The sequence below is a fragment of the Lepus europaeus genome, chromosome 18 (genome assembly GCF_033115175.1).
Source record: "Lepus europaeus isolate LE1 chromosome 18, mLepTim1.pri, whole genome shotgun sequence".
Classification (NCBI taxonomy): domain Eukaryota; kingdom Metazoa; phylum Chordata; class Mammalia; order Lagomorpha; family Leporidae; genus Lepus; species Lepus europaeus.
Window position 1 is genome coordinate 51495473 of NC_084844.1, and position 20505 is coordinate 51515977.

Sequence of the window (20505 nt, forward strand, 5' to 3'; positions counted from 1 at the left end):
CAACCCCAAGGCATGTTCGTGTGGGTTCGATCCGGGCTTGGAAAAAAAAAAAAAAACAAGCTAGTTTATCGCCACAGAAACTACAACTTCCATCCGGCACCACCTCAGCGGAACGGGAAAGGAAGTGGGGGCGTGGCTCCAACGCCCGGGTAGCGCGGGAAACAAACTACAATTCCCAGGGTAACGCGAGATCTCTGACTGGAGGCGGGGCCCAGCCGGAACAGCCTCAACACCCTCCAGAAGGGGGCGTGGCCTAACTGGAGGGCGTGGCTACGTGGGCATCAGGAAGAAGTCACCTGTTGACTCGTTCTATCCTTTCTCTTGCCTTCCTTGCGGCCACCGCTGAGGGGGAAGCTGCAGACCAATAAGCCTCTTCCGAAAGAGGTAAGGGGAGGTGGGCAAGGGGCGGCGGCGGCGATGGGCGGCTGCCTTCCGTAGGCGGGGCCCCCAGCTACTTTTCATCTGCTGAGTCAGGTGAACTGGTTCACGGGGGTGGGGACCTGCCTATGAGAAAAGGGCACGGACGGAGGAGGTATTTGTTCATTTGGAAGACTAAATCTTTAGAAGCCATCGTCTACAGACCCATTCGTGGACTGTGGGGCCCTCGCTGGGCTCCGGGAAGAGGGAGGAGCCACTTTCTGGCAGCAAAGGAAAACGCCCGTCTAGGCCCTCGGCTGCCCTTGTTTCCTCCAACCCGAGACGGTAGAGCTGCATGGCCTCCACGGTCTGGGCAAGTGCCCCCTGGTGGGGCCCGCCGCCCCCCGCCCCAGCCCGGCCGCTCACGGACATAGACTTTTGCTCTGGGGCGCAGCTGCAGGAGCTGACCCAGCTGATCCAGGAGCTAGGTGTGCAGGAGAGCTGGAGTAACGGGCCCAAGCCGGGAGCCGACCTCCTCCGGGCCAGGGATTTTGTCTTCTCTTTGCTTGGTGAGTAACCCTTGCCTTTGGGACTCGCAGCTCCCACCCTTTCCACTCGCAGCCCCAGCTTTGGGCCAGGTCCTCACGATTCCTTCTCTTCTCTTAGGTCTCATTCATCGCAGAGACCCCCGCTTTCCTCCCCAGGTAGAGCTCCTGCTGCTACGTGGTGGAATTCGCGAGGGTTCCCTGGATCTAGGGCATGCACCCCTGGGGCCCTACGCCCGGGGGCCCCACTACGACGCTGGCTTCACACTCCTGGTGCCGGTGTTTTCGCTGGATGGCACCGGGCAGGAGCTGCAAGTGGACCTGGAATCCTCTTCCGCTTGGCTCCGCCTGCCAGAACTGGTGTGCGGGACCTCAGTCCGGGAGGCCTGGCACGATTGCCTGGGACCCCCAGTGCCAGGAGGGCGGGATTCTATCCACCAAACCGAGGACAAAGGAAGTCCCACGGACTGGCAAAGCCCGGTGTACCAGCCGCAAGGTTACCTCACTGAGCCAGAGGCACACGTGTCTTTGGGAAATTCACCAAGTGACGTCTTAGGGCCCGAGTCACCTCAGCCTGACGTCACCGATACTGGCTCTCCCGCACCATTGAAAAACCTAAGTAGTGACGTCACCGAGGCAACCGTCGAGAGCGGAGTCCCAAAGCCTTTGGAGGCTCAGGAGGCGTGGCCCACTCTGTGCCCCACACAGGTGGCCGCCTGGTTCTTTGCTACACTGGCCGCGGTCGCCGAGTCCCTAATCCCGGTGCCAGGAGCGCCACGCCTGGTGCACGCAGCTCGCCACGCCGGTTTCACCACGGTCCTCCTGGCTACGCCCGGGCCCCCGCGCCGCCTCCTGCTCTTCGACCTGATCCCCGTGGTGTCCGTGGCCGGCTGGCCCTCTGGAGCTCGGAGCCACTCGTGGGCCGGCCCACTGGGCTGCGAGTCGGCCTCCTTCTACCTAGTGCCGGGTGGCGGCACCGAGCGGCGGGGCGCCTCGGAATGGCAGCTCTGTTTCGCCCGCCAGGAGCTGGCGCTCAAAGCGCGCGTACCGGCGCCGCTGCTGCAGGCGCACGCGGCGGCCCAGGCGCTGCTGCGCCCGCTGGTGGCGGGGACTCGGGCCGCGGCGCCCTACCTCCTGCGGACGCTGCTGTACTGGGCGTGCGAGCGGCTGCCCGCGCTCTACCTGGCGCGGCCGGAAAATGCGGGCGCCTGCTGCCTCGGGCTGCTGGACGAGCTGGGCCGTGCGCTCGAGGCCGGAAAGCTGCCTCACTATTTTCTGAGCCGCCGACAGCTCAGTGCTGGGGACGGCTCCCCTGCGCTGCTGGGGGCATTGGTCCAGCTCCGTGGGGACCCTGTCCAGGCCCTGCGAGCGGCGGTGGAAGAAGCCAAGGTTGCCCGCAAGGGGGGCGGCTTGGCGGGCGTGGGGGGCGGGGCGCATTAAAGACGCTGCTCCTACCGGCCTGGAAAACGCTTCCTTCCTCTGGCGATCGGGACGTAGAAGGCACTGGTCACCCCTCGCCCAGGAGACAGACTGCGCCCCGTGCCCACCGTCCAGTTCGCAGGAGGCTTCCCTTCGGTTCCTCAAGCCCCCGCCGGCCCTGCGGCTCCAGCCACTCTCCAGATCTGCCGGCAGCACCTCTCCCTGCCGGATGCAGCCTCCCGCATCCAGCCCTCCCCACTTCTTTTAGTCTTTTATCTTCGGAGCCCGTAGAGATGGGAGGGATGTATTTGCTGACAAAATGCGGAAGGCATTGGGACTGATCAGTTGGATTAAAGAGGCCAGGTTTCGCCCCGGGCTGGGTCTCACCCCCACCCCCATATCTCCAGTTCTGCCCTCACTTCCAGACGGGGCATTAGTGTCCCTCTCTTCATGCTCCCCGCGGCCGCCATTCCATCTCTGCGAAGCCCAGCCTCTCCCCCCATCCACAGCTCCGCTAATGAGGCCTCCTTGTCCCTCTCCCTCTGAACCCCGAGACGGGAGGCCTGGCTTCGCCTTGCCTGCCTGCGGGACAGTCCCCGCTCCCTGCCGCCGAGGAACCCCTGGGTTCCTCCCGCCCGGCTTCGCCCCCCTCTTTCCCGGCGTCTCCGCCCCCTGCCCCGCCCCCGGGCTGGCTCTCGGAGGAGGGGGAGCTGCTCTCGCCGCCGCCGCCGCCTCAGCTTCCCACAGCCGCCGCCGCTGCCGCTGCCGCCGCTGCGCCTGGTCCAGCCTCCAGGCCCAGCGCTGTGACTTCGCCGGACCGGGACGCTTTGAGGAGACACCCTCACTCCTTCCCGGGGGTCCCGGACGCCTAGCCGGGCGTGGGGGGAAGCTCCGCTTGCGGGGGACAGGGAGGGAGGAGCCTGAAGCCGGAGCCCGCACCGCCCGCCGCCCGGATCAACGGGACAGGACAGGTTGAGGGGCGTCGGGGAAAGGAAGAGGGGGTGCTGCAGGCAGTCCCCGGGAGGACGAGCAAGCGCGGTCGCAGGAAGCTCTAGTGAGCTCTGACTTGTAGGGGGCCTCTTCACATTTGGGGACTGGTGGCAACGTGGGTGCGCTCCTCTCTGGGGGCCTGACTAGATAGGAGGGCATGGGATCTAGACAGCGCAAGCTGTCTTAAGGGGCAGTCCAGGAAAAAAGAAAATGCTCATTCGGAGGTGACGGGGGCCCTCCAAACTACCACACCTGGTGTATCCATCCATTAGGAAGGGCGGATTTGGAGGTGACTTGGAGAGGAGTGGAGGGTGACAAGGTGAGGAGAGGGTCTGTGGGCAGCTGGAGCCCTGTGCTATTAGAAATGGGAGTGATGGTGAAGAAAGGCAGTGTCCACCCAGGGGATCTGGGACCTGCTCCTCGCTGAACCCGGACAGCCTGTGTTCTCCCAGATATATTTTGGGGGGATTTCAGTGGGGAAAAAAAAGTAGGAGATCATCTCCATTGAGAAGGTAGCAAAGGAGGGAGCACCAGCGTTGGGCTCCTCTCTGACATTGAGAGTTGTCCTGTGGGGCTGGGACGAGTTGATGGCCCCGAAGCTGGGACCCACACCTTTCAGATTATCAGAGTAGATCTGGAGTGTGGGCTCCAAAGCAGGGGGGAAGAGGGAAAACTGGAGCCACCTCTTGGGAGATCTTGGCTTTGGAACCCAGGGCGTGGAGACACACCAGAGAGGAGTGAAGAGGGGGATTTTCAGTTAGGGGCAACATTCCAGGTGAGGGAAACCGAGGAGTGCATAGGCGGCCAGGTCAGGTGGAGCCAGGATAGGGCCCAAGGGTGGGTGCTGGCGGCCGCAGCGAGGAGTCTGGGGCTTGCCTCAGGTCCTGTGGGTGGGGCGGTGAGCTGGGGCCAGGGAGTGGAGAGCATGCCCTGGTGAGCGCGTTGGTTTGGGGGTGTCTCCTCCCGGGGCGCCATGGCGGCGCTGGCCAGTAGCCTGATCAGGCAGAAGCGCGAGGTCCGTGAGCCCGGGGGCAGCCGGCCGGTGTCGGCGCAGCGGCGCGTGTGTCCCCGCGGCACCAAGTCCCTCTGCCAGAAGCAGCTCCTCATCCTGCTGTCCAAGGTGCGACTGTGCGGAGGGCGGCCCACGCGGCCGGACCGCGGCCCGGGTGAGTGCGGCTGGGGCGGGGGTCTCCGAGCCTGGGAGGTTGAGGCCAGGGACTCCTTAGAATGGGGCCCGGCGAGGGGGCGGGGAGTCCCGGAGTGGGTCAGGACCGCAGAGTCCCTGCTAGACCGTGCCTCAGTTTCCCTTCTCTTTTGTCCATCGCCCCGAGTCTGTGCTTTCGAGGGCAAGGGGCTAAATCTGGCGCCCTGGCCCACCCCACCCCCCAGCACCGGAGTCCCCACCCCCACCGTCCTCCGCCTACGTGCCGGTTCTCGCGATTCTTTCAGTCCAGAGCGGAGGGGCCGGGGCGCGGAGGGGGGGGGGGGTTCCGGACGCCTGGGTCACCCCGAGGGTTTCTGCGGTTCCGGCCGCCCCGCCCCCGCCCCGGTTCTCCCGCTTCAGCACGCCCTGGCTCGGTTCCTCTGGTCTAGCTCGCCTGGCTCGAAGCCAATCTCCCCGGCTCTCCCCCGGTGTCCTTGCGGCCACCACGCCAGCAAGCCCCTCTGTGGGGCTGGCATCCCTCCGCATTCCCCCCGCGCGACTCCAAAACCGGGTCCCACGGGCTCGGGGGACCTTGCCAGGAGTTCTCCACCGGAGACTGGCGCGGAGACTTGGGGGGGGGGGTCGTACCACCTACAAGGGGAACAGGGAAGTCGGCAGAGAGCAAGCAAGGGAGGAGGAGAGTTGTGAGGGTTAGTGTGTGGTCCCCGTCCGGGTGTGACAGCCAGGGAGTCCCTCTGGTCCCGCTACAGCCGGCTTCCAGCTCCCCTGGGAGTAGCCCCCTCACTCCCTCCTCACCCCGCCACCTGCCGTCCACAGTGGTACGGTCCACAGCCCACCCTGGGAGAGGGACGCGGCCCCCACGTGACTCAGCCTGCCACTCCATCTCCTCTGCCCCCTTCCCCCATTTCTTTGATATGGCATGGAATGTTCCCCACCCTAGGCGGGTTACTTGAATGTAGGGGAGAGGCTGAGCCTCAGGGAGAGCTGGGCTCCTGTGGGTGCCAGCAGATGGACAGACTGACAGACAGACAGATTGGTCAGTGTCAGACAGGCGGGAGCGTGGCCAAGGGGAGGCCCGCGCCAATCCAGCAGCAGCCGCAGCAGCAGGTGCTGAGTCAGCGTCAGGCCTGGCCCCACCCCACCCCCAAGGGGGAGCCCCTACCCTGTGGACACCGGGCCCCCTTCCTCCCACATTGGCAAACACTGCCCCTCCAGTAGCTGCCTGCCTCCCTCTGTCCCCTGCCTTTGGATGTTTCTCTTCCCCTCCTCCCTCTCCCCTCCCCCTCTGGTTCAGCTGTACAGTAGGAATTAAGCCATTTAAATAAATTTCAATAAATTAACCGAAAAGCTCGAGGTTAGAGGAAACAGAAGGGGCCCACACCCCAGCTTCCCCAGCAGTCACAGAGAGGTGGGCTAGAGTTGGCTGGCAGGATAAGAAAGCTGGGACCCCCTTCCTCTGCTCCCTTGCCTTTCTTTCTCCTGACCCTGCCAAGTGTAGCAGTGTTTCTGGGAACAGAGATGTCGTTTCCAAAGATGAATGTCTCTCTCTCTCTCTCTCTCTCTCTCCAGAGCCTCAGCTCAAAGGCATCGTCACCAAACTGTTCTGCCGCCAGGGTTTCTACCTCCAGGCGAATCCCGACGGAAGCATCCAGGGCACCCCAGAGGACACCAGCTCCTTCAGTGAGGGGGAAGCCAGCTGCGGGGGGCGGGGGGAAGGGGAGGATGCAGACAGGAGATGGCATTCGTGGCCCCTCTTCAGATTCTGTGGCTTGCAGGCTCTCTGCCTGACATCCAAGGGACACCATGGATGGGGGGAGGGGCTGTGTGCTGGGGCAGCTCATGTGCAGTGAGAGGCCTGGGTACTAATGTCTCCTCTCCCCACTCCCAGCCCACTTCAACCTGATCCCCGTGGGGCTCCGCGTGGTCACCATCCAGAGTGCCAAGCTGGGTCACTACATGGCCATGAATGCCGAGGGGCTGCTCTACAGCTCGGTGAGACACTGAGGCTGAGGGGCCTGGGGTACCAGGGACTCCCCCACCTGTCATCGTACTCAACTACAGACATGGTCTGGTGGGGTTTTTGCAGCGCGAGTCCCTCGCCCTCCAACTTTGGCTGCTGTCACCACTGTCCAGCCCAGAGCACCTCCTGTAGGGGCTGTCCGAACCCCCGCTGTTCACACAGTCCCCCAAATACTCCCCGACTCGTTGAGTGTCCCACATCACATGTTCAGTCCTTTAGGGCTCCCACTTCTCATCATTCCTCCTCCAGACTTTATTATTACTCACTTCCCCGGAGGCATTCAGGACCGGGGATGGGGAGGGACTGGGAGGAGAGTGGAAAGAAGGGATCTTGGGGCTGGCGTTGTGGTACAGCAGGTTAGGACACCCGCATCCCAAGCAGGTGCCACTTTGAGTCCCGACAGCTCCACCTCCAATTCAGCTCCCTGCTGGTGTACCTGGGAAGACAGCGGAGAATGACCCAAGTACTTGGGCCCCTGCTACCTATGTGGGAGACCTGGATGGAGTTCCAGGCTCCTCGCTTCAGCTTGGCCCAAGCTCAGCTTTTGGGGCCAGTTAGGGGGTGAACCAGTGGATGGAAGAGCTTTCTCTCTGTGTCTCTCCCTCTCTGTCACTCTGTCTATCAGATAAATACATAAATCTTAAAAAAAGGGGGGAGGATAATACTGCAGGACCTCCAGAAGTCTAGTTCTTTCAAATTTTTTATTAAATTATTTATTTTAAATGATTTATTTTCACTTTTTTTTTTTTTAAAGAGATGGGGTGGGGGAGACAGAGAGACAGACAAGACAGACACAAAAAGATCTTCCATCTGCTGGTTCATTCATTCTCCAAATGCCTACAATAGCCAGGGCTGGGCCAGGCGGAAGTCAGAAACCTGGAACTCAATCCGGGTCTCCCACAGGGTGGCAGGGACCCGAGTATGTGAACCATCACCTGCTGTCTCTCAGGGCGTGAATTGGCAGGAAGCTGGATCGGAAGCAGAAGAGCCAGGACCTGAACCAGGCACGTCAATGCCTGTATGAGATGCCGGTGTCCCGAGTGGCATCTTGAGCACCAGGCCAAATGCCGGCCCCCTAAGTCTAGTTTTGTTTCTTTCTTTTTTTAACTCCCAGGGACCTGCCAGGCTATTCCTTAGCCTCCCTCTAGCAGTTTCTGCACGGACCCAGGAGTTGCCCTTCCTCTCCCCGGAATTATATCCTGGACTCTTCCATTCAAGGGTTTCCTTCTGCCCAGTGATGTGTCTTTGTTTCTCTGTGTGTGCCTCTCTGGGCCTGTCTCCACAGCCGCATTTCACAGCCGAGTGTCGCTTTAAGGAGTGTGTCTTTGAGAACTACTACGTCCTGTATGCCTCTGCTCTCTACCGCCAGCGGCGTTCTGGCCGGGCCTGGTACCTAGGCCTGGACAAGGAGGGTCGGGTCATGAAGGGAAACCGAGTGAAGAAGACGAAGGCCGCTGCCCACTTTGTGCCCAAGCTCCTGGAGGGTGGGTATGCACCCGAGACAAAGTGGGCCACGTGGGAGGGTGTGGACCCTGGTGTGGGTACCTAGGGAGGGCTTCGGCTGCAAGTGTTAAGGGGGCCTTTAGCCTTTGACGGTTTGGGGGACTCTCCTCCTTTGGGTTGGGGTTCCCGGAGTGGGGCAGGTAGGGGTAGGAAGCCCTGTCAGAGCACTGGTCCTGCTGGGTCTCTCTGTGCCTAACTCCCCTTCTCTGCTCCTCTCTGTCCCCTTTCAGTGGCCATGTACCGGGAGCCTTCTCTCCACAGTGTCCCCGAGACGTCCCCATCCAGTCCCCCTGCACCCTGAAGGTAGTTCCTGGACTCCAGACTCCCTGCACTCTCAGGGAGCCAGCCACCGCCAAGCCTGTCTCCCTGCCCTGCTCCCCACCCAGCCCTGCCGCCACACATATGCCCTAGGAAGCCAGGTCCCACCAGGTGCTCTACCCTGAGGGAGCCCTAGGGGCTGGCTGGGACTTCCAGGGCTGCTGGGACCCTTAGACCCAAGGGGCCCGGGAGGGGGTCGGAGAGAGGGGATGCCTGAATACGGGCCTGGCTGATTGCTTCTTTCTTTCCACACTCCCTCCTCCCCCCACCAAAGCCTTTTCCTGAGATGGCACTGGGGTTTCCGAAACTGACAGAGCCCTGGCTCAGCCGGTGCCTGGAGCCCTGTGTCCCTTTCATTGCCACTGAGCCATAGATGTATAGGTCCACTGGAGTCAGGATTCCTTTCCTTCTGTCCCTTTGCTACCTTCTGCCTTGGTCTGGACACTCTGGAGCATCAGACGCCCCCATCCAGGGCCACTTCTGTACCAGGGCTCTGTGCTAGAACCCAGGCATGCTGCCAGGCTCCGTTCTGGATCCCTCAGGCTTCTATCCTTGACCCAGACGGACCCTGACTGCCAAGGACAGAGAGGCCGGAATGGAGCCCTGTGTCGCTGTTGGCCTTGGCCCCAACCAGGACCAACCTCAGATCTCCACAGGTTTAACCTTCTTATCCCAGAGACACCCAATTCTAGAGCATGGTGTTCTAGACCTTTATGGAGCCATACTTTCTCCCGACTCTCAGCTCTAGGACATGGACCGTGACTCAGCCCTTCTCTCCGGCATGGAACTGGGGCCTATATAGCCATACTATTGCTCTAGCCTAGAGTAAGTTCTAGACCCCCACCCCCACCCCCACGTGGTACATATTAGAGATGAGCTCTGGAAAGGACCCAGCTATGATTCATAAAGAATTAAGTTCTGGATGAATCGAGAGCCACTGCTTGTTTTCCCTGGACAATTTTCTAAAAAGCTTGTTCTTCCATATAGGATGCTAACCTTATTTTTACATGCAATTTCTAGTTCCTGCAACGCAGCTGGGGGTCCTGCCACAGAAACAGAGGATTGCGGAAGGGCCCCTGGCTCCTAGTAGGGAAACGGGGGTGGAGAAGGGACCAAAACCCTGGCACGACTGAACCTGGGTCTGGGCCGGGGGGGCCACGAACACTTAGCTACCTCAGCAGGAATTCCTTCTAGGTCCCCTTTAAAGCTGAGGTCTTTATGGTAATGGGTCCAGGAAGAAAGGGCAAAAGTTACGTTTGTTCTAGAAAGAAAGGACAAAAGCCTTGAGTGCCCCCCCTCAGTGAGGAGACCCCAATTCAGCAATAAGTCCCTTTCCTTCCCCCTACAGGTCAGACAGGCCAAGGAGGGGAGGGCTTCTTGGGCTAAGACCATGTATACCCCAGAGCTTCTAACTGAATAGACTTGCTTTACTTTATAGCTTATAGCCTCAGCTGGGGTTCAGGTACCCCCCCCCCCAAAAAAAAAGCCTGCCTGGATTTTTTCGGAAAAACGTGGAGAGCGAAGCATGGACCCGGGAAAGGTCGGGAGACCACTAGTGCTCTAGGGAGACTCCACGTGGAACTGAACAGGAGAGACAGGGGGCTCTGAGAGGGGCTTCTGCTCAAAGGCAGGCCACTTTTCCTCAGGCGCCTGTACTTCCGGCTTGTTGCAGGAGGGATAGATGCCCCCCACCCCCACACAAACCCCTGCTCAGGCTCCACCCAGCCCTTGGCTCCGCTCCCAGGGGACCGGGTCTCCATCCACTCCATGCTTTCTCAATTAAAGACGATTTATACAACCCAAGTGTTGTCTGTCTTCTGTAGATAACGGCAGTTGGTCGGGGCGGGACCAAGTCCCAGGGGCGGGACGGGTGGGCTGGCTGCTGCCCCCTGACAACAGGTGCACATTCCGGGGCGCCTCGTCACTTCCCCTGCGCTTGGCAGTCCCGGCGGCTCTCGGAACGAACTTACTGAGCGACGGGCCAGGCTATGACCCCAGGGGCGCTGCCGCTGCTGCTGCTGCTGGGGGTGCTGGAGGCACCCCTCGCGCCAGGTAAGTCTGGGTCCCAAGGACACAGCGAACCAGGGCAGCAGAGGTCGTGGTCGGGCACCAGAGCTTCACTTAGTGCTCTCCTCTCCCAGGCGTCGGCGGCTCGGAGGCCGAGGGCAGACTCCGCGAGAAACTTTTCTCGGGCTATGACAGCTCGGTGCGGCCGGCGCTGGAGGTGGGAGACCGCGTCGAGGTCAGCGTCGGTCTCGTTCTGGCGCAGCTCATCAGCCTGGTGAGGGCGCTCGCGGGGGATCGGGGTCAGGCCCGCAGACAGGCTGGGGGCGTGGCCTTGCGCAAGGCAGGCCCGATGGACAGGCTGGGGGCGGGGCCAGGCGAAATTGGACCAATGGGCGGCCGCGGGTGTGGCTGGGCGGCTCGAGGGTGGAGCTGGGCTGGGTGATGAACAGGCATGTGGGCGGGTCTTGGGGTAGGGCTGGGAGCCGCTGGACTGGCCGGGGACCGGCCCTTGAGGCGGGGCCATAAAAGTTAGGACAAGGTGGGAAGGGGCCCTTCGCTCACCTCAGTCAATCATGCAGCGGGCGGAGACCCAGGACTGGATGAATTAGGAACTGAGGGCGCCACCGGCAGAGGTCGGGGCCGGGCGGGGGGCTGCTTGAGAGCGCAGTGGGCGTGGAGACAACGCGAGGGGTGTGTCCAGGTAGAGGCGGGGCTAGAACGAACGCACCTACCAGGAGAAGGGGGCGGAGCTTCCTGGGAGAGGTTCTCCCCGGAGTCCTCGTTTCTCTGTGCACGCTACATCGCTGCCCTTTAAATTTCTCCCACCTAGAACGAGAAGGATGAAGAGATGAGCACAAAGGTGTACTTGGACCTGGTACGGAAACCCCGCGGGGTGGGAAAGGGCGTCCCTCTGCCTTTACAACTCCCTCCAACGTCCCACCAGTAAGAATGTTTCTTGCATGTCGACCTCAGAAAATACATATAGGGGGGCCGGCGCTGTGGCTCACTTAGCTAATCCTCCGCCTGCGGCGTCGGCATCCCATATGGGCACCAGGTTCTAGTCCCGGTTGCTCCTCTTCCAGGCCAGCTCTCTGCTGTGGCCCAGGAAGGCAGTGGAGGATGGCCCAAGTGCTTGGGCTCCTGCACCCGCATGGGAGACCAGGAGGAAGCACCTGGCTCCTGGCTTCGGATGGGCGCAGAGCTGGCCATGGCGACCTTTTCGGGGGTGAATCAACGGAAGGAAGACCTTTCTCTCTGTCTCTCTCTCAGTCTCTATAACTCTACCTGTCTAATAAAGAAAAAGAAAATACATGTAGGGGCAGATGCTTGGCCTCGCGGTTAAGACGTCGCGGCCCTTACCCAATTACCTGGGCTGCGGCTCTGGCTTCCTGCTAATGTGGACGCTGGGAGGCAGCGGTGACAGCTCAAGCAATTAGGTTCCTGCCACCCACGTGGGAGACCTGGATGAGCTTTCCAGTCCTGGCTTCTGCCTGGCCCAGCGGGGGCAGTTGTGGACATATGTGGACAATCTCTCTGCCTAATAAATAAATAATTTTAAAAAGATTTATTTATTTGAAAGGCAGAGTTAGAGAGAGAGAGAGAGAGAGGTCTTCCATCCGCTGGCTCACAAATGGCCACAACGGCCAGAGCTGGACTGATCCGAAGCCAGGAGCCAGGAGCTTCTTCTGGGTCTCCCACGTGGGTGCAGGGGCCCAAGGACTTCCCTACTTTCCCAGGCCATTAGCAGGAAGCTGGATAGGAAGTGGAGCAGCCGGGACTCGAACTGGTGCCCATATGGGATGCCGGCACTTCAGGCAACGGCTTCACCCGCTATGTCACAGCCAGCCCTAAGTAAATAATTTGTAAAATACATTTATGACTGAAACAGAAGCTTCATAAAACGACACCTAGGCTTACTTTGAGAGTTGTGTTTCCTGCATTTTTCAGTCTATCTTTTTTTAAGATTTATGTGATTCAAAGGCAGAGTGACAGGGAGAGAGAGAGAGAGAGAGAGATCTGCTGGTTCACTCCTCAGATGGCTGCAACAGCCAGGGCTGAGCCAGGCTGAAACCAGAAGCAGGAACTCTGCACAGTTCTCCCATGTGGGGTGACAGGGATCCACTTACGTGGGCCATCATCTGTTTCCCGGGCGCATTGGCAGGGAGCTGGATTGGAAGCAGAGCAGCTGAATCAGCTGTTGTCCCAAGCAGGGGCTTAACCTCTAGTGCCACACGCCCGCGTCTTGCTAGTTTTTGCTTTTTATTTTAGCACCGGTTCGGGTCCACTAATTTAATTCTCCAAGAGTCTGAAAAGCAGTTTTAGAGGCTAGCTAGTGTGACCGCCTCATTTTTACGAACTAAGAGATCTGACCCGATGTGGGGAAGAGAAGTTTGCTTACTGGGTCCGCGCGAGCGAAGGCGGAGACAGAGCCGCAACCCCGGCCACCCCCGCGGCCCAGGCCCGCGCGCTCCCTTGCTCCCGTCCCGGGGCTCCGTCCTGGGACATCCCAAGTCCCCTCCTGGCTCCCAGCTGCGCGTGGTCCCCTCAGCCCTCTGCTTCCCCAGGAGTGGACGGACTACAGGCTGAGCTGGGACCCCGCGGAGCACGACGGCATCGACCTGCTGCGCGTCACCGCGGCGTCCGTATGGCTGCCGGACGTGGTGCTGCTGAACAAGTAGGGCTCGCCCGGGCCTCGGGCAGGGGGCGGGCCCGGGGGCGTCGGGGACGGGGCCTGGCCCAGACAGCCAATGCCGTCCCCGCAGCAACGACGGCAACTTCGACGTCGCTCTGGACATTGACGTCGTGGTGTCGCCCGACGGCTCCGTGCGCTGGCAGCCCCCAGGCATCTACCGCAGCAGCTGCAGCATCCAGGTCTCCGGCTCGGCCTTGGGGGCTCCGGGAGCCCTGGGAAACCCTCCCTCTCCTTCCATACCCGGACTCTTCTGCGACTCCCGGCCCTCCCTCCTCGTCCGCACGACCCTCATTTCTCCTTTGCTCTTCTGCTTTTCAGTTGACTGCCATATTCTCTGTGCACTTTGACTTCCAGGCTTCTTTGATAACCGCCCTCCGCCCCACTTCCCCAATGGGCTCCCTTCGTAACCCCGCGACTTTCTGCAGCCCCCCTTCCCTCCGCTCTCTGCTGGTGATCCCTATCTGCCCGGTCCCCAGACCCTGTGGCCTCCCCGACTCCCCCAGTCCTAATTCCGCCCCGCATGCAGGTCACCTACTTCCCCTTCGACTGGCAGAACTGCACCATGGTGTTCAGTTCCTACAGCTACGACAGCTCCGAGGTCAGCCTGCACACGGGCCTGGGCCCTGACGGGCAGGAGCGGCAGGAAATCTACATTCACGAAGGGACCTTCATTGGTGAGTGGGCATGGCTGCCGCATGCCTGGGCTTTGTGAGTTCCAGCTTACAGAATGCATTCTGCCAGCGATGCCCAAGGCAGCCCTGGGGAGGCAGCAAAATGACCATCTCCCTGCTTCCCGAGTACAGAAATCAAGACTCGTCCAAGGTTATCATAGACGGGCTGCTGCCCAATCCGGTGTCCGCAGCCAGTCCCTGTCCCATCAGCCCCCTCAGGCCTAGGCTGTGGCCACACCTGACTCCCCCGTCTCTGTCTCTAACCCTTCTTCTGCTTCTCCCCCTCCCCCAGAGAATGGGCAGTGGGAGATCATCCACAAGCCCTCCCGGCTGATTCAGCTTCCTGGGGACCCCAAGGGAGGGAGGGAAGGCCAGCGCCAGGAGGTCGTCTTCTACCTCATCATCCGCCGGAAGCCTCTCTTCTATCTGGTCAACGTCATTGCCCCGTGCATCCTCATCACCGTCCTGGCCATCTTTGTCTTCTACCTGCCGCCAGACGCAGGTAAGGGGGCGGGGGCCCCAGCCCTCCTCATCGTCAACCCACTCCCTCGTCTTCACCTTCATCCTGCCAACCCAAACCACCAGGGACTGGGCTTCAGGAATCTCTTCCAGGTTTTCCCTCCCATCAAGTGGCCCCAACCTCAGGCTCTGCTACCTGTTCCCCTGCTGCCAGTGGCATTGGAACTCTCCCTGAAGAGGCCTAGCCCATCATCCCGGGAGCCCTCACTCCTCTGCCCAGCAAACTGCCAGCCTGGGACCACGCTCCTCTTCCCTTTTGCCATAGCTGGCATCCCTCTCCCCATTCCTCAGACACCCATAGCGTCCTATCTTCCTGTGAAATAATAGACCCACTTTCTTTAGGAGGCCTCACGGGATAGTAATCTGGGCAAACTGCTTCATCTCCATGTGTCTCGGTTTCCTGATCTGGAAATGGGGATAATCATTGTTCCAGCTGCATAAGATTATATTAAGGGTTGACCCGGGGCCTGGCACCCAAGCAGCTCTGGTTGGGTAAAGTGTTGGTTCACTTTCTTTCTTTAATTTGAGAGAGACAGAGACAGTGACGGAGAGACAGACAGAGCTCTCCCATCTGCTGGCTCACACCCTCACCAGCCCCCCTGAGAACTCAATCTACATCTCCCACATGGGTGGCAGGAACGCAACCCCTTGAGCTATCGCCCGGGGAGACCCAGGGCCCACATCAGCAGGCAGCTGGAGTCAGGAGCCAGAGCCCAGTGTGGAACCCAGGTACCCTCAATGGGACATGGACATCTTAACTTCTCTGCTGAATGCCTGGCCCAGTTAGTTGCTTTTTGACTACAGTTGGGCACTTGCTGTAAGGTAATACAAACCAGCCAGTTACAGGTGTGAATTCCAGTCTTTACAACAACGCTGTGAGGTAAGCACTGGACTGGTGTTCCCACTGCACAGAGGAGCCGAAGGAGGCTGCGAGAGGTTCAGGCATCCGCTTGACGTGACACAGAAAGCAGCAGTGTTGCCGGCCGGAGCCAGTCTGGTTCAGAGACCCAATATTCTTAATTCCGGTATTCAGAACCGGCTTTCCTCCTCTCTGGCATCAGTCGTCTATCTAGAGGAGGCTGACAAAGCTCTAGAACATACTTCCAAATGTAACCCATACCTCCTTCCGGGAGCAGGGCGAATCTTGGAACCTGATATAATTGGACTGAAGTAGAGTGGACCGTAAGGGTTATTTCCGTATGTTCCATGAAGCTTGTGACTACTGTGGTGTGCCACAGGAATAATCAGCCACCTGGCCTGTCCCTGTATACTTTGTTTCGTTTTTAGATGCTTCCAGTGGCTGTGTAGTTCCCTGAAAATGGCCATTCATTCATACAACACTATTTGTTGAGTGTCTACACGCTAGGCAGTGGTGACACATCAGTGAATAGAAGAAATAAAAAGTCCCTACCTTGCTGGCGTTTGCATCCTAAGGGAGCAGTCGGCCAATAAACAAAATAGATAAGTGCACTTGACAGGATATATTAGAAGAGGGTAAGTCCTGAAAAGGAAAATAAAGTGGGAAAGGCAATTGCTGAGGAGGAGAATTAGGATAGAAGTTGCAGTTTAATAACGGGATCCAGCGAATGCCTCCTTGAAAAGGGACTACCAAATAAAGTTGAAATTTTACTAAAGAAAAAGAAAAAGAAAAGGGACGATTTGAGCAAAGGCTTGAAGGAGAATGATGCTGGCAAGTGTCTGGAAGAATCCTGTGGTGGCCAGGGGCCGGCGTTGTGGCACAGCGGATTGAGCGGCCATCTGTGATGCTGGCATCCCATGTGAGCGGTTTGAGTCCCGGCTGCTCTACATCCAATCCCTGGGAAAGCAATGGAAGATGACCCAATACCTGGGCCCCTGCAACCCAGGTGGGAGACCTAGATGGAATTCCTGGCTTCAGCCTAGCTCAGCCCCAGCCATTGCGGCCATCTGGGGAGTGAACCAGCAGATGGAAGACCTCTTTGTGTCTGTCCCTCCTTCTCCCTCTGGAACGCTCTGCTTTTCAAATAAATAAATAAAAATGTGCCAGGCAGAGGACCCAGTAGAAACAAACAACAGAAAACAGCAGGCAATGAAGTAAGGGAGTTACTGGGAAAGGCTCTGCTTTATGCTGAAGGAGCTGGAGAACCTCAGGTTTTGTAGGGGAATGTTGTGCTCTGATTGTATTTCAGCAAAGTCCGTCGACCTCCTCCGTTGAGAACAGGCAGCAGGGGATGAAGCAGAGAGACTAGTTGCGAGACCTTTATATAAATCAGACTCGAGGTGATGGTGGTAGATAAGCCGTCGTCAGTCTCGGGATATATTTTTAGTGAAGAGCCAATAGGGTTTGCTATTGGCTTGGATATGGTAGGAGAGAGAGACAGAGAGATCAGAAGAGTTTGTCCTCATCACTGATGAGCTGATGAGATGGGTGAGATTACGAGAGGAGAAGCTCTGGTGGTGTGGTGGTGACAGAAGTGGGTTTGGGACATGTTCAGTCCCACATGTCCATCGGACACCCCAGCGGCAGGGTTGAGTTGGCAGGTGGCTGTGAGGCTGGAGTTCTGGGAAGAAGTCCAGGTCGGGGTACAAGTATGCGAGCGGTGTGAAGGCAGTCAGCCCTTTCAAACGCATGTCCTTTAGTAGGCTGGGAACATGGTTACTATGCTGCAGATTCCCTTCTGGCAAAAGCCAATCTTTCTGCATTCCCCTCTGCCCTCCAAGGAGAGAAGATGGGGCTGTCGATCTTTGCCCTGCTGACCCTTACCGTGTTCCTGCTGCTGCTGGCCGACAAAGTGCCTGAGACCTCCCTCTCGGTCCCCATCATTATCAAGTACCTCATGTTCACCATGATCCTCGTTACCTTCTCCGTCATCCTTAGTGTCGTGGTCCTCAACCTGCACCACCGTTCACCTCACACCCACCAAATGCCCCTCTGGGTCCGTCAGGTGAGAGAGATCGCCTCCTCCAACCTGTGTTAGCTCCTATGGCCGTGAGGTTGCATTTTTTTGTCTGTGTGGCTCTGTGGGATCATGGCAGGCATGCCCACGAGTGGACATGTGGAGTGGGGTGGCTGGCTGCTTGCTTTCTGCTCTGAAAGCATGAGAGTTCCTTTTACTATGCCTCTCTTTCTGCTCTGCAGATCTTCATCCACAAGCTCCCTCTCTGTCTGGGTCTGAAGAGGCCCAAACCTGAGAGAGACCAGATGCCGGAGCCCCCTCATTCTTCTCCTCCAGGAATTGGCTGGGGTCGGGGAACAGATGAATATTTCATCCGGAAGCCACCGAATGATTTTCTCTTCCCTAAACCCAACAGGTAGGAGCTACAGCCATTCCCAACATGGCAAGGAGAGGGAGAACTACAGTTCCCTTAAGACTTTGCGGGGAATCAGGCAACCCGTGCTCCCGGAAGACGTTTGGCTGAGCATCATGGGAGTTGTAGTCCTCCTGTTCACTCTGCGGGGAAGTGGGAACTAAAGCTTGGAGGGGTGGGAGAAGCCGCCGCTGGCAGGGAGAGACTGAAGAGCCCTCTTATGTGTTAAGTGCTAGCAGGTTATTGCAGGAGGAGGTGGCGCAGGGCCTAGGTCACTGGCGCTGCTCGTGGGTCTTTGCGCCCGGGGCGTGGCCAAGCAATCACGCCTCTTCCAGGTTCCAGCCTGAACAGACAGCTGCCTTGGACCTACGGCGATTTATCGACGGTCCCAACCGGACTGTGGGCCTGCCTCCCGAGCTGCGGGACGTGGTTTCCTCCATCAGCTACATCGCTCGCCAGCTGCAGGAACAGGAGGACCACGACGCGGTAAGTCCCGAGAGGGTGCAGGGAGGCAGGGCCTCGCTGACCCTGGCTCCTTCCTGAAGCCCGCGGCTCCGCCCCACGCACTCACTCTCGTTTCCGATTGGAAAGTTTGCCCCCTGTGGTCCCGCCCCCTGCCGGCCGACTGTCCTCGCCGGGGGTCTCGCTCGCCTACTGCGACGCGGGGTGGGGGAGCCCGAGCGAGGTCCGTCTCTGCGGGGGCGGGCTTCCCTGGGCGCCTGGGCCTGGAGTTCACACAGGTCCCCCTGCCTGCCCCCAGCTGAAGGAGGATTGGCAGTTTGTGGCCATGGTAGTGGACCGCCTCTTCCTGTGGACCTTCATCATCTTCACAAGCGTGGGGACCCTGGTCATCTTCCTGGACGCCACCTACCACTTGCCCCCGGCCGACCCCTTTCCTTGAGGACGGCTGAGCCGAGTTCGGTGGTTCTCTCCAGCGCCGCCATCCTCTGCCTCCAGGTTCCCCTGCTTCGGAGGGAGCTGGGGTGGGTCTGAGGGCTGGGCAGTGGGCTGCTTTAGTCTTTGGGTTCTTTGGGAAATCAGCAAGTAGAACAAAGAACAAGAACTAGATTGTAAGCCTCGTGAGGGCAAGAAATGTGTCTTGTTCACCGCAATATGCCCAGCATCAGGTCCTGACCAAGTGCTTACAACTTGTTGAATGAATAGGAGGGAAAATTCTAGAAGGAAATACACCCGTCAGTATTTTTTACGTTTGCATGTTGGGACTGTTGGTCATTTTGTTGTTGTTATTGTTTTAAGCTTTTCTGTAATGTATTTTGTTTTGTAATGAATATTGTCTTTAGGATGAAAAAAATATTTTTAAAAGGGGTGGGGGGAACATTTAAAAGACCTCTATTAAAGTTCCAGCTTTGATGCAAGACCCTGGGCAACCCACTAAACTTTGTACCTGTAAAACGAGCTAAATAATAGTGTATGCTTCGGGGGGCTGCCCGAGGCTCGTATGAGATGAAAACAAAAGCAGATTCAGTATATAGCAGAGGTTGCAAACTGGTGTGTTTTGTTTGGTCCATGTTGTTGGCCTGCACATTTTAAAATCTGGATATTTCACAAAGAAATTTAGATTTCTGGCTTCTCTTGAAAAGATTTGTTTTAAAACTATAATAAAATTGGCATGGGCATTGTGCTATAAGAGGTTAAGTTGCTGCTTGGGGTGCCTGCATCCCATATCAGAGTGCCTGGGATTGAGCCCTGCCTTTACTTCCAATCCAGCTCCCTGCTAATGCACACCTTGGGAGGCAGCAGATGATGGTTCAAGTACTTGGGCCCCTGACACCCACATGGGAGACCCAGATGGAATTTCTGGCTCCTGGCTTATGGCCTGGCCCAGTCTTGGCTCTTGTATTTGGGCAGTGAACCACCACTTGGAAGATTTTTGTCTTTCTTATAGTTCTACCTTTCAAAAGAAGAAAAAAAAGATATATAGTGTTGCTTGGCCTGGGTCCCCTGTTGGAAGCCACTTACTAGAGCTGGCTAATGGGTGCTCACTCTGGTCAGGGCCCCCGCTTTCGGTGCCCGCATCCCATATCAGAGTGCTGGTTTGAGTCCCATATGCTCTGCTTCCGCTCCAGCTTCCTGCTAGTGCGTCCTGGGAGGCAGTGGATGATGGCTCAAGTGCCTGCCACCCCTGTGGGAGACCTGGGTAGAGCTCTGGGCTCCTGGCTTTGACCTGATCCAGCCCTGGCTATTGCAGGCATGTGAACCATGGATAGAAGTTTCTCTGTCTCTCGCATTCTGCCTTTTAAGTAGATAGAACATAAAAATATAAAATAAACATTAAAACAAAGATTACTTGTGCTACAGTTTCTCAAAGCCTCCACTCACCTGACCTGCTGATCCCTCCCTTAACATTAGAAAAGTACAGGGGAGGAGAAGCAGAGAAAGAAGTGGAAAAAGAAAGTTTGGGTCTCTTATGCTGTAGTCTCCTTTCAGCTTGGAAAAAGGCTTGGACCTGCTTTCAGGCCCGCTCTGGGGAAGCACAGATCTTGCTCTGAGCAGCTGGGCACAGCAGGCAGGGCGAGCTGGACTGAGCTGATGTTTCTGCCTGGTGTTGGGCCACAGTCAGCTTGTGTTCCCTGCCTGCAGCAGATGACAGGGAAGCACCTGGAGCCAGCAAGCCCTCACACCCTCGGTGGCCGGAAGTTGTTGTCCTAGGAGGGGAGATAGGGCTTCGACTTCCAGGGATCCCCGTGGGACAAGGTCAGCATTTCCCCCAGACCCACCAGCCACGCAAATAACTGCACCTGGTATCCCACTGTAGAGCACAGTTTGTTTGTCCTGTTGGTTTATTGGCCTAGAGAGTTGGACACACACACAAATGCGGAGATAAATATTGGTCAGTTTTTCTAAATCTGGGTCCTCACTACGTATAGAGCTAGAGTCTGTAGAATTCTAAATCTCGCGTGCTGTGGCACAGAACCGGTGGTCCTCACACCCTCCCCCCCACCGCCCTTCCTCCCAGGGAGCGCGGGGAAGGAGGGCGCACTCTGACAAGA

The 20505-nt window shown here is 58.2% G+C and overlaps 3 protein-coding genes across 3 annotated transcripts; all 3 read left to right on the plus strand.

The window, feature by feature from the left end:
* Positions 1 to 258: 258 nt before the first annotated feature.
* Positions 259 to 2897, plus strand: TMEM102 (transmembrane protein 102). Its single transcript, XM_062216197.1, has 2 exons — positions 259 to 926; positions 1024 to 2897. Exons 1-2 carry the CDS (start codon positions 713 to 715, stop codon positions 2340 to 2342), a joined length of 1533 nt encoding a protein of 510 aa, XP_062072181.1. The 5' UTR covers positions 259 to 712; the 3' UTR covers positions 2343 to 2897.
* A 188-nt stretch (positions 2898 to 3085) lies between these two features.
* FGF11 (fibroblast growth factor 11) lies at positions 3086 to 10112 on the plus strand. Its single transcript, XM_062216198.1, has 5 exons — positions 3086 to 4477; positions 6046 to 6156; positions 6365 to 6468; positions 7782 to 7980; positions 8230 to 10112. The coding sequence occupies exons 1-5, from the start codon at positions 4285 to 4287 to the stop codon at positions 8298 to 8300; spliced, it is 678 nt and encodes a 225-aa protein (XP_062072182.1). The 5' UTR covers positions 3086 to 4284; the 3' UTR covers positions 8301 to 10112.
* Positions 10113 to 10520: 408 nt separating this feature from the next.
* Positions 10521 to 19779, plus strand: CHRNB1 (cholinergic receptor nicotinic beta 1 subunit). Its single transcript, XM_062215909.1, has 10 exons — positions 10521 to 10598; positions 11154 to 11198; positions 12889 to 12998; positions 13087 to 13195; positions 13543 to 13690; positions 13980 to 14189; positions 16907 to 17130; positions 17325 to 17497; positions 17830 to 17980; positions 18255 to 19779. The coding sequence occupies exons 2-10, from the start codon at positions 11172 to 11174 to the stop codon at positions 18393 to 18395; spliced, it is 1293 nt and encodes a 430-aa protein (XP_062071893.1). The 5' UTR covers positions 10521 to 10598; positions 11154 to 11171; the 3' UTR covers positions 18396 to 19779.
* The last annotated feature ends 726 nt before the right edge of the window (positions 19780 to 20505 follow it).